Source organism: Neoarius graeffei, chromosome 1 (assembly GCF_027579695.1).
Source record: "Neoarius graeffei isolate fNeoGra1 chromosome 1, fNeoGra1.pri, whole genome shotgun sequence".
In the NCBI taxonomy this organism is placed as follows: Eukaryota; Metazoa; Chordata; class Actinopteri; order Siluriformes; family Ariidae; genus Neoarius; species Neoarius graeffei.
The window spans coordinates 122213920-122229950 of NC_083569.1; the positions used below are offsets into that span (position 1 = coordinate 122213920).

The following is a 16031-nucleotide window of genomic DNA, read 5'->3' on the forward strand; positions in this document are numbered from 1 at the left end:
TGACTCCACCCTTATGTTTGAACCCCATTTTAAACTCGTTACTAAGAATGCTTGCTTTTACCTCCGCAATATTGCACATCTCCGCCCACTTCTCTTTGAAACTGATGCCAAAATGTTGGTCAATGCATTTATCTTTTCTCAGCTTGACTACTGCAGTTCTCTCTTTTATGGTCTCCCTGCCACATTGCTCAATCGCCTGCAGTCCATCCAAAACTCAGCAGCTAGAGTCCTCAAACTCACCAAGCACACTGCTCACATCACTCCTGTTTTACAGCAACTGCATTGGTTGCCAGCTATCTCTCGGATTAAATACAAAATCCTGCGACTAACTTTATAAAGCTCTTCATGGTCTCACCCCTTCCTATCTCTGTGAGCTAATTCATTTGTACTGTCCCTCCCGCTCCCTCAGATCTTCTGTCTGTGGACTTCTGACTGTCCCACATTTTAAACTGGCATGATCTGGGTGGCAGATCATTCAGTGTTGCTGCTCCTAAACTTTGGAACTTGTTACCACAATCGCTTCGTGACTGTTCCACTCTCTCTTCCTTCAAAGCCAACCTGAAAATGTTCCTCTTTACCTCACACTACTCTTCCTAGTGTGGGTGGGTGGGGTTTTTGGTGTGTAACTCCTGTGTAAAGCATCCTTGGGTTTGTGAAGGGCGCTATATAAATTCAACTTATTATTTTGGTACTTTTTTTTTCCTCCCCCTATTACAGCGGTCTCAAAAGTAGCCGGTCACCGGCGGCAAATCGCCGTCTGTGGCTTGTTATGCCACCGGCTATTGTCAGTCGAGTCACAAAATTTAATATTAAATATTTCTGACAGCAAAAAAAGTTGTGAACGTAAATTACATCCACTATGTCATGTATGTCTGTTGCCGCGTCAACTGTGTTTACATCCTCGACACGAGTGCAGCCATTACTGCCGCCTGTGTTGCCAGATTGCGCATTTTCCCGCCCAATTTGGGTGGTTTTAAGTGCATTTTGGCGGGTTTTGAACATATTTTGGGCTGGAAAACGTCAGCAGAATCTGGCAACATATTTTTTTACTTAATACAAGAAATTAATGGATGCCAACGTTTTTGCCAAAATGGTATTTTATTTTCCATTGTTTAGGCAGCTTCAGCATCATACTGTGAGATTCTGTTCAAATTGTTTTTTTTCTTCTATGAAGCCTGAGCCATTTATTTTATTAGTTTATAATTCTTGTTTAATTTAGTCTTCAGGAGAGACTGCCTGCACACAGTACTAGTATTAATAGTTTTTTTTTTCTTACATGAAAGCTGAGGCATTTATATTATATTTTAAGGTAACTTCATGTTGTGCTGTGAGGTTCTCTGCACTTTAACTTTTGAACCAACAGGTGCATTTGGATAAGTAAAGCCTATTTTTCTGCATTTTTGTAGTCCTGGTAATCTTTTATATTGGTAAAGTTGTTTATAGGACCATTTCTCAGTGTCTGTTTTTTTAATCAATAGTTTTTCAGTAATAACTTAATATTTAACATATCACTCAATTTTAAACAACCCCCGCGCCTCCCCCATAGTCTCCAAAATTTCTGTGGGAAACACTGGCGTGCGTAACAACACTAATCAAGCTTAAGCTAGACGACCCGCCTCAAATACCCGTCCCGGGTAAATGTTATCCCAATTTTAGATGGCCTGTTCCAAACCATCCTGCCCCATGAAAAGTCCGTCCGCCCGCCCGTCCGTCCGTCCGTCCCTCCCTCCCTCCCGCTGGCAGACATTTTACCATTTTGCACCCTGCTGTAAATTATTTGTACCCTGCTATTTTCCCAAACTTTGAAGCCCCTGCTATTGGCACTGGATAAGTCTAAAAGCCTGAAATGTACAAACCTATTTTTGACCTAAAAACCATAGGTGTCCTTGATTTTATTTGTGATTTATCCCAATAGTCGCAGATTATTTAAAGTCTCTCTCAGCATTTTGGTATAAAGTGACTCGTTTTGTGTTCACAGTGCCAGAAGAATCGCACAGCACCGAGCCGTTAAGTCTGAGACCCCAAGACGCTCCGGCCACACTGAAGCTAGAGACGCTAGATGAGGGCGGAGCTTCGAGCCAGGTCAGGGGTGGAGCTTTGAGCTACCGAGACTCCACCTCTGTGTGCAGCGCATCCAGTCTGAGCACGGACCTCTCGGCCACGCTGTCGCTCGGCAACGATGACGTCGCCGGTGACTTTGTGGTAACGTCGGACTCGAGTGCCGTTGTGGATTTTCATGATTTTAGTGACTTCTCGCAGTTCCCCCAAACCCCGCCCATAAATATTGTCCACAGAGACCACCCACCACAGCATGACGACAAGGCCGCGGTGAAGAAAGAGTCTCCGATTGTGAACTTCCTCAACAGGTACACATTTGTGTGCGAGTGCTGATGATCAGTTACACGATACATCATAATATCCAGAATTCTGTTAATCCGGTTTCGGAAAAAAATGACAGACAAAAATCTTAGTGTTTAAAACAATTAGGCAAAAATTAATGCATGCTAATAAATTCTCAGGATGGGACACGCCCCCTGTTCACTTTATTTTTTTTTTTCCTGCAGGAGTCTGTTCTCAAAGAAGGTGTTTGGGAGAGATTCACAGACACAGACCCAAAGAGTCTCAAAGGTAGGACTCTCTCTATCATGGAAAATGTCCTTCATGGTCTCCAGTGAAGCGTATCGGGATGTGGGTGTGGTTCCAGGTTTCCGTTCTGGAAAGTTACCATGCCTACAAGTTTATAGAGCGAGGTGGATCTGTTAATAAATGGGTTGAAATGAGGCGTGGCTTCTGATTGGCTGGAATGAAAAGTTGAGAATGCTGGTGAAGTGTGTGTGTGTTCCTTCAAATAAAACTGACGAAGCTCCGAGACAAGAATGAAGTCTGGAGATCAGCTGTGAAACGATCCTAACTGTCAGATATCGGGGGGGACATTCTCTCTCAAGTTGATTTATTTTCCTATAGCACATCCCCAAGTGTTTTATTCCACTTATACTACAGAAGTTTGACATTGATTACAATTTTTATTCATGAAAGAACAAAAACATGGTAATTCTTGAAGTTAATAAGATGAAAAAAAACAAACCATGGCTTCGTGTCATGCTACCGAGAAACCACAAAGAAGCGTAAACTCCTCAACGAGAACTTCTTGCTTCACCTCGGACTGTTACAAAGCGCTGACACTGGACACTCCTTACAGCTGCTTTGCAATCGGTTTAAGACTAGTGAAGTCTCTGTGCGTGAGCTGTTGCTATAGAAATGATACGGTTTACACTACCGTTCAAAAGTTTGGGGTCACCCAGACAATTTTGTGTTTCCCATGAAAAGTCACACTTTTATTTCCCACCATAAGTTGTAAAATGAATAGAAAATATAGTCGAGACATTTTTCTGGCCGTTTTGAGCATTTAATCGACCCCACAAATTAATGTGATGCTCCAGAAACTCAATCTGCTCAAAGGAAGGTCAGTTTTATAGCTTCTCTAAAGAGCTCAACTGTTTTCAGCTGTGCTAACATGATTGTACAAGGGTTTTCTAATCATCCATTAGCCTTCTGAGCAAGGGTCGACCGATACGGGTTTTTTAATGGCCGATGCCGATACCGATTTTTTTCTCATCACCATTGGCCGATGGCCGATATGTACTGCCGATTTTCTTAAGCCAATATTTTGGACCAATATGGGTAAAAAATGTTTAAAAATTTTTTTTTTAATTATATACTATAAAATTTTTTTTTAAAAATTATATATTATACTTATACCCTTTCATCACACCATAACATGAATAATAGGAAAATAACCATTATGTCTGAAGCACATTGAGCAACTAATTGTTCAAGTGTCTGCTTAATACAGTATTATATTCACTTCAAAATTAATACATATTAAACTGTCAAAACGACGAGGGATATTATTTATAAATCCCTACACACGACGGGGGGATATTACAAATTCCTACGCACCTTGAGGGAACAGTATACCGTTATTACACATAAACTAACATGGCAAGTTACTTATGGAGTGTATTTGGGTGTTTATTCTGTGTAATTGTTTGCACAATCTCAATACATCGGTTCTGCTCTATGTTCCAATAATGACGGGGCGACACCACTTCCGCATGTAGTCTTAAAGGAGGGAACAGAGCCATCTATGCGGCCCTGGGAGGGGAATAGTCGACGAATAAGTACAAAGAGGTGTCCTAATTCTAAGAAAGGCCTGAAGTTCAACGTGTCTGCCACCCAGTGGAAAGGGGTTTAAGCAAGATTTTTCACTCTATTCAACGTGATGGCTTACTTTTTTCAATACCACGAGCTGGCACAATTCGGCAACTTTGGCGGGTAGAGCATTAAATGCGCACGTCAGATTTCCGTTTTTTTTCCGACCCACTCAATAACTTAACTTAATAAACTTCCAGGCACATGTAATAAAGAGAACATAAAATTTGGTGGTTTCAAACAATATTTTAAAAGCATTAGAGGCTCTGAAAGTTTAAAACTTACCGTGGCTGTAGCTTTCGGGGCTGTGCACTTCACTATCAGAGGGGGAGGGGTGACGCGACAGCGTGCATCGCGGGTCTTCTGGCAACACAGAGCTGGCCTTGGAATCCAAGGCTTGGATGCCGGTCTGTAAATGATGCGCGGGGGGGTGCACGGATCAGCCAAACCACATGCGAATCGGCCGATGCCGATACACTTAAAAAACGCAAATATCGGCCCGATGTATCGGTCGACCCTTGCTTCTGAGGCAATGAGCAAACACATTGTACCATTAGAACACTGGAGTGAGAGTTGCTGGAAATGGGCCTCTATACACCTATGGAGATATTGCACCAAAAACCAGACATTTGCAGCTAGAATAGTCATTTACCACATTAGCAATGTATAGAGTGGATTTCTGATTAGTTTAAAGTGATCTTCATTGAAAAGAACAGTGCTTTTCTTTCAAAAATAAGGACATTTCAAAGTGACCCCAAACTTTTGAACGGTAGTGTATATTAGAACCTGTGATTTTGCAGCTGAGCTGCTGTTCTAGAAAATTTAATCAACAGCTCCTGACCAATCAGAATCCAGAACTCCTCACTCGTCAGCACTGTGGTGAAGCTCGGAGTAAGCGCTGATGTTGGTGTTGTGTCGTCCTGCGCGACTTCTCCACAGACCAGTCGTGCACTCGACTCGACGCCCACACACACACGCGTGTATAGACGCAAGACAATAGACCTGTGTTCTACAGTGATGGGTGTAACTGTGGTTTGGAAGGTCCCAGGGATGAGAATAATGATGCGGGATGAAAAAGTAAGGATAAAAAAAAAATCCTTCTATTTAACGTTTGATGTTCAAATCCACATCAAGGTTCAGTAAGAACTGAACGATGGACAGTTTGGAAGTTTTGTTTTCGGTAGCGTTGGTTTGTTTGTTGGTTGGTTTGTCTGTTAGCAACATTACGGAAAAAGTTATGAACGGATTGCTCTGAAATTTTTTTTTTTTTTTTTCCCCAGAGGTGTGACTGGGCACAAGTAACAATCCATTAAATTTTGCCAGTGATCCAGATCACCTTCTGGATCCCGGATTTTTTTTAAAGGATTCTTTATCATTGCGAGAGAGGCCCATTTTTGGAATTTTTGCATATAACTCCATAACAAATGACCAGAGTGTTTGGTAAAAGAAATACACAAAAGGATCTCCATGAGCAGGGACATCAACAGTAGCCCGATTGCCCAGGGCAACCATTCAATAGATTCGGACAACCAGAGACTCACGATCGGGCAACTACCCAAATATGTCAACTTGCGTGAAAAACGATGTTTATTCATTCATATTATGATGAAATTCCATCACGATTTGCGATTGTTTGACTCGGAAAGACCGCGTCCATGTTATCATTACGGGATGTTCAGCAACTAGCGGAATTCACATTTGCACATCGCGGGCTCGCAATGCAGTTTCCCATTGCTAATAATTATCACGTAGTGCATATTCAGTGTTCTAATCAGACCCTCCAGGATTTCGCGATGTTGCGTTTTGCAACTTCAACGCAAATCAACCAATCCCTGCGAATTCAGGGCGGTGTTGCAATTATATCCAATCACCGCAACTTTCCCGCAAATTTGACCAATCGTTGGCGTCGTTTTGAGGTGGCGTCGACAAACTACCTTCCGCCTTACTTCCGTGTATACGTTCAAGAGAAGCAGCATGTGCTCAGTGTTGCCAGATTGGGCGGTTTTAAGTGCATTTTGCCAGGTTTTGAACATATTTTGGGCTGGAAAACGTCAGCAGTATCTGGCAACACTGCATGTGCGAGTCAGTGTTTATGTAGGCTTAAATTCTGTTACTGAAAGTGTGTTATGTTTACAGTGAAGGACTGTGTGCACTTTACATTATTTTTTACTTAATACAAGAAATTAATGGATGCCAATATTTTTGCCAAAATGGTATTTTATTTTCCATTGTTTAGGCAGCTTCAGCATCATACTGTGAGATTCTGTTCAAAATGCTTTTTTTCTTCTATGAAGCCTGAGCCATTTATTTTATTAGTTTATAATTATTGTTTAATTTAGTCTTCAGGAGAGACTGCCTGCACACAGTACTAGTATTAATAGTTTTTTTTTCTTCCATGAAAGCTGAGGCATTTATATTATATTTTAAGGTAACTTCATGTTGTGCTGTGAGGTTCTCTGCACTTTAACTTTTGAACCAACAGGAGCATTTGGATAAGTAAAGCCTATTTTTCTGCATTTTTGTAGTCCTGGTAATCTTTTATATTGGTAAAGTTGTTTATAGGACCATTTCTCAGTGTCTTTGTTTTTTTTTAATCACAAAAAGAGAAAATCGCAACAATTTCTCGCAACTTTCACTTCCTCCTGCAATGTAATCGCAACAAAAACCTAAAAAACACCGCAACTTTCATTGCAATTTTTTTGGAAAAAACCCTGCAACATCAGACATTTTAGCCCGCAACAATCACAAAAAAGGCCCGCGGAATCCTGGGGGACTGAATATTGGTATGTCCTTCACTACATGACTCATTACCGCATTACTCGCACGGGGCGCTAGTGTCAATGCTTGTTGATACAGACAGCGTCTGAGAAGGTTGAATAATAAATAAAAAAATATGTAATATTTGGCCAACCATGCTTTGAGTTCGGGCAACCAGATTTCTACAAATGGGCAACCATGTCTCAAAGTTAACGTAGAGCCCTGATGAGTTCGATAAAGTATCAAAGTTTGATCCGGATCCAGACAAAATTCTGGATACTATGATCCAGAACACACAAAAATGAGGGGGTCGTTAGAATTTTTAACGCTGTAAGGTAACAAATGAAGATACAGACGTGCAACCAACACCAAATTGTAGCCAAGACTCTGCTGAATCAGTAGTACGTCAACGGATTTGATGCATCTTCAATAGCTGCGGAGCTAGATCCAGAAGAAAACCGCCATTCTATCTCGTATGTGAGAATTGGTATCTCATTTTCAGTGTAACACTACGTTCACACTGCAAGGCTTAATGCTCAATTGCGATTTTTTTTTGTGTGTGAAATCCGATTTTTTTGTGAGGTCGTTCACATTAACAAATATATGCGACTTGTATGTGATCCTCAGTATGAACGAAAAGCGACCTAAAAGTGTTCCGCATGCGCGTTGCAGGATACGACGACGTCACGCAGTGAGCATGGCCAGTGTTTACGGAAGTAACCTAAAGTTTCCTGTGTATGACGGTAGCCAGCCGATGATGCAGTTGTTGTTGCGACGGAGCCAGAACATGCACAATAGCCTGATGTTAAGGAGGAGGTTGAGAAGGAAGAGGGCAAGGGTTTTGGCTCAGGCGTTCTGCGGGGTAGTGACTGCAACCTCCGTTCAAAGGAACATCAAAGCCATGTTGTTGTAACTTTTTTTTGGAGCAATTCCAGCGTTATGGACGTGACACTTGAACTCAAAATGGCAACAAATGACCCAGTGCATGTTTTATTGTCTCCCAGTATTTAAACAGGTGTTGCATATTTTAAGGCTGTACCATACTGGAGAAGTGATAGAACAAGAACAATTCCCATAGTACATCTAGGGCATGCCAGAAAACGCCAATAAAAGATGCGTTATGGATGTGACAGAAAAAGTATCACTTTTCTTGGGTGACTGTACATTTTTATCAAACTCTGTGAAATTGTAAACCTAATGTCGAAATGGAGATATCCATTTGATAGAGGGGTCCAAGGTGAATATTAAAAAATCTTTGTTTAAAATATTTTGTATTTCATGCAGAGTTTCGGAAGGAAAAGTCAGTGTTATGGATGTGACGAAATTCCGTTATGGATGTGACGCGTCTGAAATAGACATGGCATATGTTTAGAAAATCAGCAATTTAACCACCATAACCCTTTGAAAAACTCTCTAAATATCAGCTAAAACTATCAAAGTTCTTAAATAATATTTAGGATGGCTATTGTTTTGCTTTTTTGTGGATTTTTGCATACATTTCTGTGGCTTGTGGCAATAATATAGAATTGTACATGATCAAAGTTGGTTTTAGCTTGGGTTTTACATTATAAGAAAGAAAGACTGACAGTGACATATTAGGTTGGTTACAAACTGGTTCAACTTATTCACATCTGTAAAATACAGGCCTAGGTGAGATCTCTGGGAGTGGTTTTGATGTATTACATGTTGCTTTATTTTTGCATGGTGAGGTTGACATTTACATGGAATTGCCCTTTGAGAGACCCGCCGCCTACTTCAGCGCAGAATAGTGACGTTTGTGGCTTGTTGATGACGTGTAAGTCGGATGAATGCGACCTGGCGGTTCAGACTGAAGTCGCATATGAAAAGAGCGGATAGGGATCGGAATTAGGACCACATATCCAAACGGCCTGGGTCGGATTTGAAAAAAATCGGATCTGTGTCGTTCATATTGTCAATAAAAGATCGGATACAGGTCACATATGGGCGAAAAAATCGGATTTGAGTCACTTCAGCCTGCAGTGTGAACGTAGTGTAAGTCTCAATATGTGGTGAAATGAGCTGCTTGGCGGAGGTCTGCGCTCTCCGAGTGCTTTTCTAGTTCAAATTTAGTTTATGTCCCCTACAAGGTGTTGGGGAAGTGGATGAGGGTGCATTAACAACAGGATTGGGACGCTTCCTATATCTGCTGGCGAATTTATTACAGCTGAGTGAAGGCAGGAGATGAAGGAGTGAGTCAGAGAACTGCAATACTGACTAATAACACCGACCGACACGCACACACTTGCAGGAGAGCGTGATTCAGCCAGTCAGGGGCTCCGCCTGTGGCGCCTGCTGTGTGTGAGACAAAGTGAGAACCTGGAAAGAGAGAAGGCATAAGGATGAGCGACAAAGCAGTGAAATAGGAGACTGAGGAGCGTGCAAAAGAAATGGGAGCCACACAGAGAAAGAGAGCGACTATAAAACATGCAGACATGGAGTAAGAGAGAAAGAACGAGAGAGGGACTGTAGAAGCAGAGTGATAGACGGAGGGCGAGAGAGACAGTGATGGAGAAAGGGAACTGGGGGACTAATGGAGTGGAACAGAGACAGAAAACAAGGTTAGTGAGAATAATGGCGCGAGAGAGAAAGAGATGGATTGAGAGAAGGAGGAAGACAGTAATAGAGGAAAAGCAAGAGACGGGGAAGTAAAGGAGTAATAGAATCTGAGAGAGAGATGGACTGAGAGGGCAGTGATGGAGAGACAGATAGGGAGAATGACCGATGGTGAAAGAGAGGGGCAGAGATCCAAAGTGATCAAGAGAGCGACTGAAGCTGAGAGAGCGAGAGAGAGATGCAGTATGATGTCAGTGTGGGTGTGTCCTGTCCTCTTTCCTCTCGTCATCGTCCTCCACTTTGTCCTGAGTGTGTGAGACACTGAGACGTGTGTGTGTGTATACGAGAGAGCGAGGGACTTGTGACCATGATGGATTATGGGGTACGAAACACTGAACTCTAGATGCCTCATCAGCACCGTCGCGTTCATGGAGAGTGTGGATCATGTATGTGTGCGCACGCAAGTATAAGACGAAGCTTGTCACATTTTCTATTTAAAATAAGAAACGTGTTATGAAATATATCACGGGATTTTTTTTTTTTTCCTCCAGTTTGTCAGCATGTGTGTGTTGTTTTTTTTTAGATCATTTTCACCCTTGCCTGCGACCCTGCAGAACAGGGTAAAGCGGCTAGAGATAATGAGATGAGATTTATAAGATGGCGATGAGTTTTGCTAATTGACATGCTAACAGTGCTCACTAGCGTACATTTAAAACACATAAAAAGAATATATCATATCGATGTCTTATCGGGTAAAGTTAAACTTGTGAGTTTGTATGTTTCAGTGTTAGATCTCATAAACACCAAGCAGTAAACTAAAGCAGAAGAGATGTTTCTGGAAGGAGTCTCCAGTGTCGGCGCTGTGTAACAGTCGGTGGTAAAGCTGGAGCTTTAAGTTTTCTGACATCTTCAGGACAGGAGTTTAGGATTTGCAGTTCCTGTAGTGTTTTTTTTTTTTTTTTTGTCTTATTAATTTGAAGAGAGAATAAAGAGGCTGGAGAGGGAACGATGCTGTATGGTTGCTATAATGTAAGCGACAACGTAATAATTCTGAAGTGTAAATACAACCCCGATTCCAAAAAAGTTGGGACAAAGTACAAATTGTAAATAAAAACGGAATGCAATGATGTGGAAGTTTCAAAATTCAAAATTGGGGTCAAAATGATCACAAGAACGGTGAGCAAAAATCCCAGAACCACACGGGGGGACCTAGTGAATGACCTGCAGAGAGCTGGGACCAAAGTAACAAAGGCTACCATCAGTAACACACTACGCCGCCAGGGACTCAAATCCTGCAGTGCCAGACGTGTCCCCCTGCTTAAGCCAGTACATGTCCAGGCCCATCTGAAGTTTGCTAGAGAGCATTTGGATGATCCAGAAGAGGATTGGGAGAATGTCATATGGTCAGATGAAACCAAAATAGAACTTTTTGGTAAAAACTCAACTTGTCGTGTTTGGAGGAGAAAGAATGCTGAGTTGCATCCAAAGAACACCATACCTACTGTGAAGCATGGGGGTGGAAACATCATGCTTTGGGGCTGTTTTTCTGCAAAGGGACCAGGATGACTGATCCGTGTAAAGGAAAGAATGAATGGGGCCATGTATCGTGAGATTTTGAGTGAAAACCTCCTTCCATCAGCAAGGGCATTGAAGATGAAACGTGGCTGGGTCTTTCAGCATGACAATGATCCCAAACACACCGCCTGAGTAATGAAGGAGTGGCTTCGTAAGAAGCATTTCAAGGTCCTGGAGTGGCCTAGCCAGTCTCCAGATCTCAACCCCATAGAAAATCTTTGGAGGGAGTTGAAAGTCCGTGTTGCCCAGCGACAGCCCCAAAACATCACTGCTCTAGAGGAGATCTGCATGGAGGAATGGGCCAAAATACCAGCAACAGTGTGTGAAAACCTTGTGAAGACTTACAGAAAACATTTGACCTCTGTCATTGCCAACAAAGGGTATATAACAAAGTATTGAGATGAACTTTTGTTATTGACCAAATACTTATTTTCCACCATAATTTGCAAATAAATTCTTTAAAAATCAGACAATGTGATTTTCTGGATTTTTTTTTTCTCATTTCGTCTCTCATAGTTGAGGTATACCTATGATGAAAATTACAGGCCTCTCTCATCTTTTTAAGTGGGAGAACTTGCACAATTGGTGACTGACTAAATACTTTTTTGCCCCACTGTAAGAGGCTGGAAAAGTTAAAGGTACAAAAAAGGAACAGCTGGAGGACCAAATTGCAACTCATTAGGTCAATTGGCAATAGGTCATTAACATGACTGGGTATAAAAAGAGCATCTTGGAGTGGCAGCGGCTCTCAGAAGTAAAGATGGGAAGAGGATCACCAATCCCCCTAATTCTGCGCCGACAAATAGTGGAGCAATATCAGAAAGGAGTTCGACAGTGTAAAATTGCAAAGAGTTTGAACATATCATCATCTACAGTGCATAATATCATCAAAAGATTCAGAGAATCTGGAAGAATCTCTGTGCGTAAGGGTCCAAGGCCGGAAAACCATACTGGGTGCCCGTGATCTTCGGGCCCTTAGACGGCACTGCATCACATACAGGCATGCTTCTGTATTGGAAATCACAAAATGGGCTCAGGAATATTTCCAGAGAACATTATCTGTGAACACAATTCACCGTGCCATCCACCGTTGCCAGCTAAAACTCTATAGTTCAAAGAAGAAGCCGTATCTAAACATGATCCAGAAGCGCAGACGTCTTCTCTGGGCCAAGGCTCATTTAAAATGGACTGTGGCAAAGTGGAAAACTGTTCTGTGGTCAGACGAATCAAAATTTGAAGTTCTTTATGGAAATCAGGGACGCCGTGTCATTCGGACTAAAGAGGAGAAGGACGACCCAAGTTGTTATCAGCGCTCAGTTCAGAAGCCTGCATCTCTGATGGTATGGGGTCGCATTAGTGCGTGTGGCATGGGCAGCTTACACATCTGGAAAGACACCATCAATGCTGAAAGGTATATCCAGGTTCTAGAGCAACATATGCTCCCATCCAGACGACGTCTCTTTCAGGGAAGACCTTGCATTTTCCAACATGACAATGCCAAACCACATACTGCATCAATTACAGCATCATGGCTGTGTAGAAGAAGGGTCCGGGTACTGAACTGGCCAGCCTGCAGTCCAGATCTTTCACCCATAGAAAACATTTGGCGCATCATAAAACGGAAGATACGACAAAAAAGACCTAAGACAGTTGAGCAACTAGAATCCTACATTAGACAAGAATGGGTTAACATTCCTCTCCCTAAACTTGAGCAACTTGTCTCCTCAGTCCCCAGACGTTTACAGACTGTTGTAAAGAGAAAAGGGGATGTCTCACAGTGGGAAACATGGCCTTGTCCCAACTTTTTTGAGATGTGTTGTTGTCATGAAATTTAAAATCACCTAATTTTTCTCTTTAAATGATACATTTTCTCAGTTTAAACATTTGATATGTCATCTATGTTCTATTCTGAATAAAATATGGAATTTTGAAACTTCCACATCATTGCATTCCGTTTTTATTTACAATTTGTACTTTGTCCCAACTTTTTTGGAATCGGGGTTGTATCATCATTATTATGATAATATTGTGTGAACCATGTTTTTTTTTTTCTTAAAGCATTGTATTTAGAAAACAATGGCAACAAATGTGTCCAACAGTCAGTGACCAGGTGAATAGGGAACGGAGTCAAAGAAGCAACCAAGAGACCATGAGTTATAAATGCGCTTTAATTTGTGCAGAAGATAAATAAACCAGTGCATGTAGCTAAAGGTGTATGTTTAACAAAAAGCTTTGTGCTGTTACACAGGACATCGAATTGCTTTAAGTAAGATATCGGTGAAATGAAGCATTCTGCAAAGTAAGGTTAATTCACGGAGAGATGTTGTAATCTGTCGTCTGAGTCTCTGCTCATGATTTACTTTTGATGGCTTGCTTCACCCACTCCACTTCAGGATCCGCACATATGCGAAAACCTCTTTTCGTCGTAAAACTGCAAAGGAAAGATTTCGGTCAATGTAGAACTGTGATAATCAAAAATCAAATATTCAAAACTGTATTTGTAGAATGAATTTTTAAAGAAGAAGAAGAAGAAGAAGAAGCAGGGTGAAAACATACATGACTCCAGGAAGGGTACAGTCGGGTCTGGTTTCTTCATAAGTGACAATGTTTGCTGTGGGTATTGGTATTCATCCCTGGTTGGCAACTGATGAGGGGGGTGTCGAGCAGCTGCAGGCTGTATGTTTTTTCTGTTTTCAATATCCAGAAACACCACCACCTTCTCTGGGCCTCAGCTCATTTACGATGGACTGAGGTGAAGTGGAAAACTGTTCTGAGGTCTGATCAATCGTCTCGTCTCGTCTCGTCTTCTTCCGCTTATCCAGGACCGGGTCGCGGAGGCAGCAGTCTAAGCATGGAAGCCCAAACTTCCCTTTCCCCAGACACCTCGGCCAGCTCCTCGGGAAGAACACCGAGGCGTTCCCAGGCCAGCCGAGAGACATAGTCCCTCCAGCGTGTCCTGGGTCTTCCCCGGGGCCTCCTCCTGGGGGGACATGCCTGGAACACCTCCCCAGGGAGGCGTCCAGGAGGCATCCGAAAAAGATGCCCGAGCCACCTCAGCTGGTTCCTCTCGATGTGGAGGAGCAGCGGCTCTACTCCGAGCTCCTCCCGAGTGACTGTGCTTCTCACCCTATCTCTAAGGGAGCGCCCAGCCACCCTGCGAAGGAAACTCATTTCAGCCGCTTGTATCCGCGATCTTGTTCTTTCTGTCATTACCCAAAGCTCATGACCATAGGTGAGAGTCGGAACGTAGATCGACCGGTAAATTGAGAGCTTCGCCTTTTGGCTCAGCTCCTTCTTCACCACGACGGACCGGTAAAGCGACCGCATCACTGCGGAGGCTGCACCGATCCGCCTGTCGATCTCACGCTCCATCCTTCCCCCACTCGTGAACAAGATCCTGAGATACTTAAACTCCTCCACTTGAGGCAGGACTTCTCCACCAACCTGGAGAGGGCAAGCCACCCTTTTCCGGTCGAGAACCATGGCCTCGGACTTGGAGGTGCTGATTCTCATCCCAGCCGCTTCACACTCGACTGCAAACCGCCCCAGTGCATGCTGAAGGTCCTGGTTTGAAGAAGCCAACAGGACAACATCATCCGCAAAAAGCAGAGATGAAATCCTGTGGTTCCCAAACAGGATTCCTTCCAGCCCCTGGCTGCGCCTAGAAATTCTGTCCATAAAAATTATGAACAGAACCGGTGACAAAGGGCAGCCCTGACGGAGTCCAACATGCACTGGGAACAGGTCTGACTTACTGCCGGCAATGCGAACCAGACTCCTGCTCCGTTCGTACAGGGACCGGACAGCCCTTAGCAAAGAGCCCCGAACCCCATACTCCCGAAGCACCCCCCACAGAATACCACGGGGGACACGGTCGAATGCCTTCTCCAGATCCACAAAGCACATGTGGACTGGTTGGGCAAACTCCCATGAACCCTCGAGCACCCTATGAAGGGTATAGAGCTGGTCCAGTGTTCCGCGACCAGGACGAAAACCGCATTGTTCCTCCTGGATCCGAGGTTCGACTATTGGTCGAATTCTCCTCTCCAGTACCCTGGAGTAAACTTTCCCTGGGAGGCTGAGAAGTGTGATTCCCCTATAATTGGAGCACACTCTCCGGTCCCCTTTCTTAAAAAGAGGGACCACCACCCCAGTCTGCCACTCCAGAGGCACTGTCCCCGACCGCCACGCGATGTTGCAGAGGCGTGTCAACCAAGACAGCCCCACAACATCCAGAGACTTGAGATACTCAGGGCGGATCTCATCCACCCCCGGTGCCTTGCCACCGAGGAGCTTGCAAACCACCTCAGTGACTTCGGCTTGGGTAATGGACGAGTCCACCTCTGAGTCATCAGCCTCAGTCTCCTCAGTGGAAGACATGACGGTGGGATTGAGGAGATCCTCAAAGTATTCCTTCCACCGCCCGACAATGACCCCAGTCGAGGTCAACAGCTCCCCACCCGCACTGTAAACAGTGTTGGCAGAGTACTGCTTCCCCCTCCTGAGGCGCCGGACGGTTTGCCAGAATTTCTTCGAGGCCGACCGATAGTCCTTCTCCATGGCCTCCCCGAACTCCTCCCAGTTCCGAGTTTTTGCCTCCGCAACTGCCCGAGCTGCAGCACGCCTGGCCTGCCGATACCCGTCGGCTGCCTCAGGAGTCCCGGAGGTCAACATGGCCCGATAGGACTCCTTCTTCAGCTTGACGGCATCCCTTACTTCCGGTGTCCACCACCGGGTTCGGGGATTGCCGCCATGACAGGCACCGGAGACCTTGCGGCCACAGCTCCGAACAGCTGCATCCACAATGGAGGTAGAGAACATGGTCCACTCAGACTCAATGTCCCCCGCCTCCCTCGGAAGCTGGGAAAAGCTCTCCCGGAGGTGGGAGTTAAAGACCTCCCCAACAGAGTGCT

General features: G+C 43.8%; 1 protein-coding gene across 4 annotated transcripts in view; it reads left to right on the forward strand.

The window, feature by feature from the left end:
* The window catches only part of tbc1d14 (TBC1 domain family, member 14), a 99260-nt gene that overhangs the window by 24328 nt on the left and 58901 nt on the right, over nucleotides 1-16031 (forward strand). For 2 of the 4 annotated variants that reach the window (XM_060916116.1, XM_060916122.1), the window contains 2 exons: nucleotides 1979-2366; nucleotides 2565-2628. In XM_060916116.1, coding sequence (XP_060772099.1) covers nucleotides 1979-2366; nucleotides 2565-2628 — 452 coding nt within the window. The other 2 variants (XM_060916136.1, XM_060916128.1) reach the window with 2 other exon arrangements.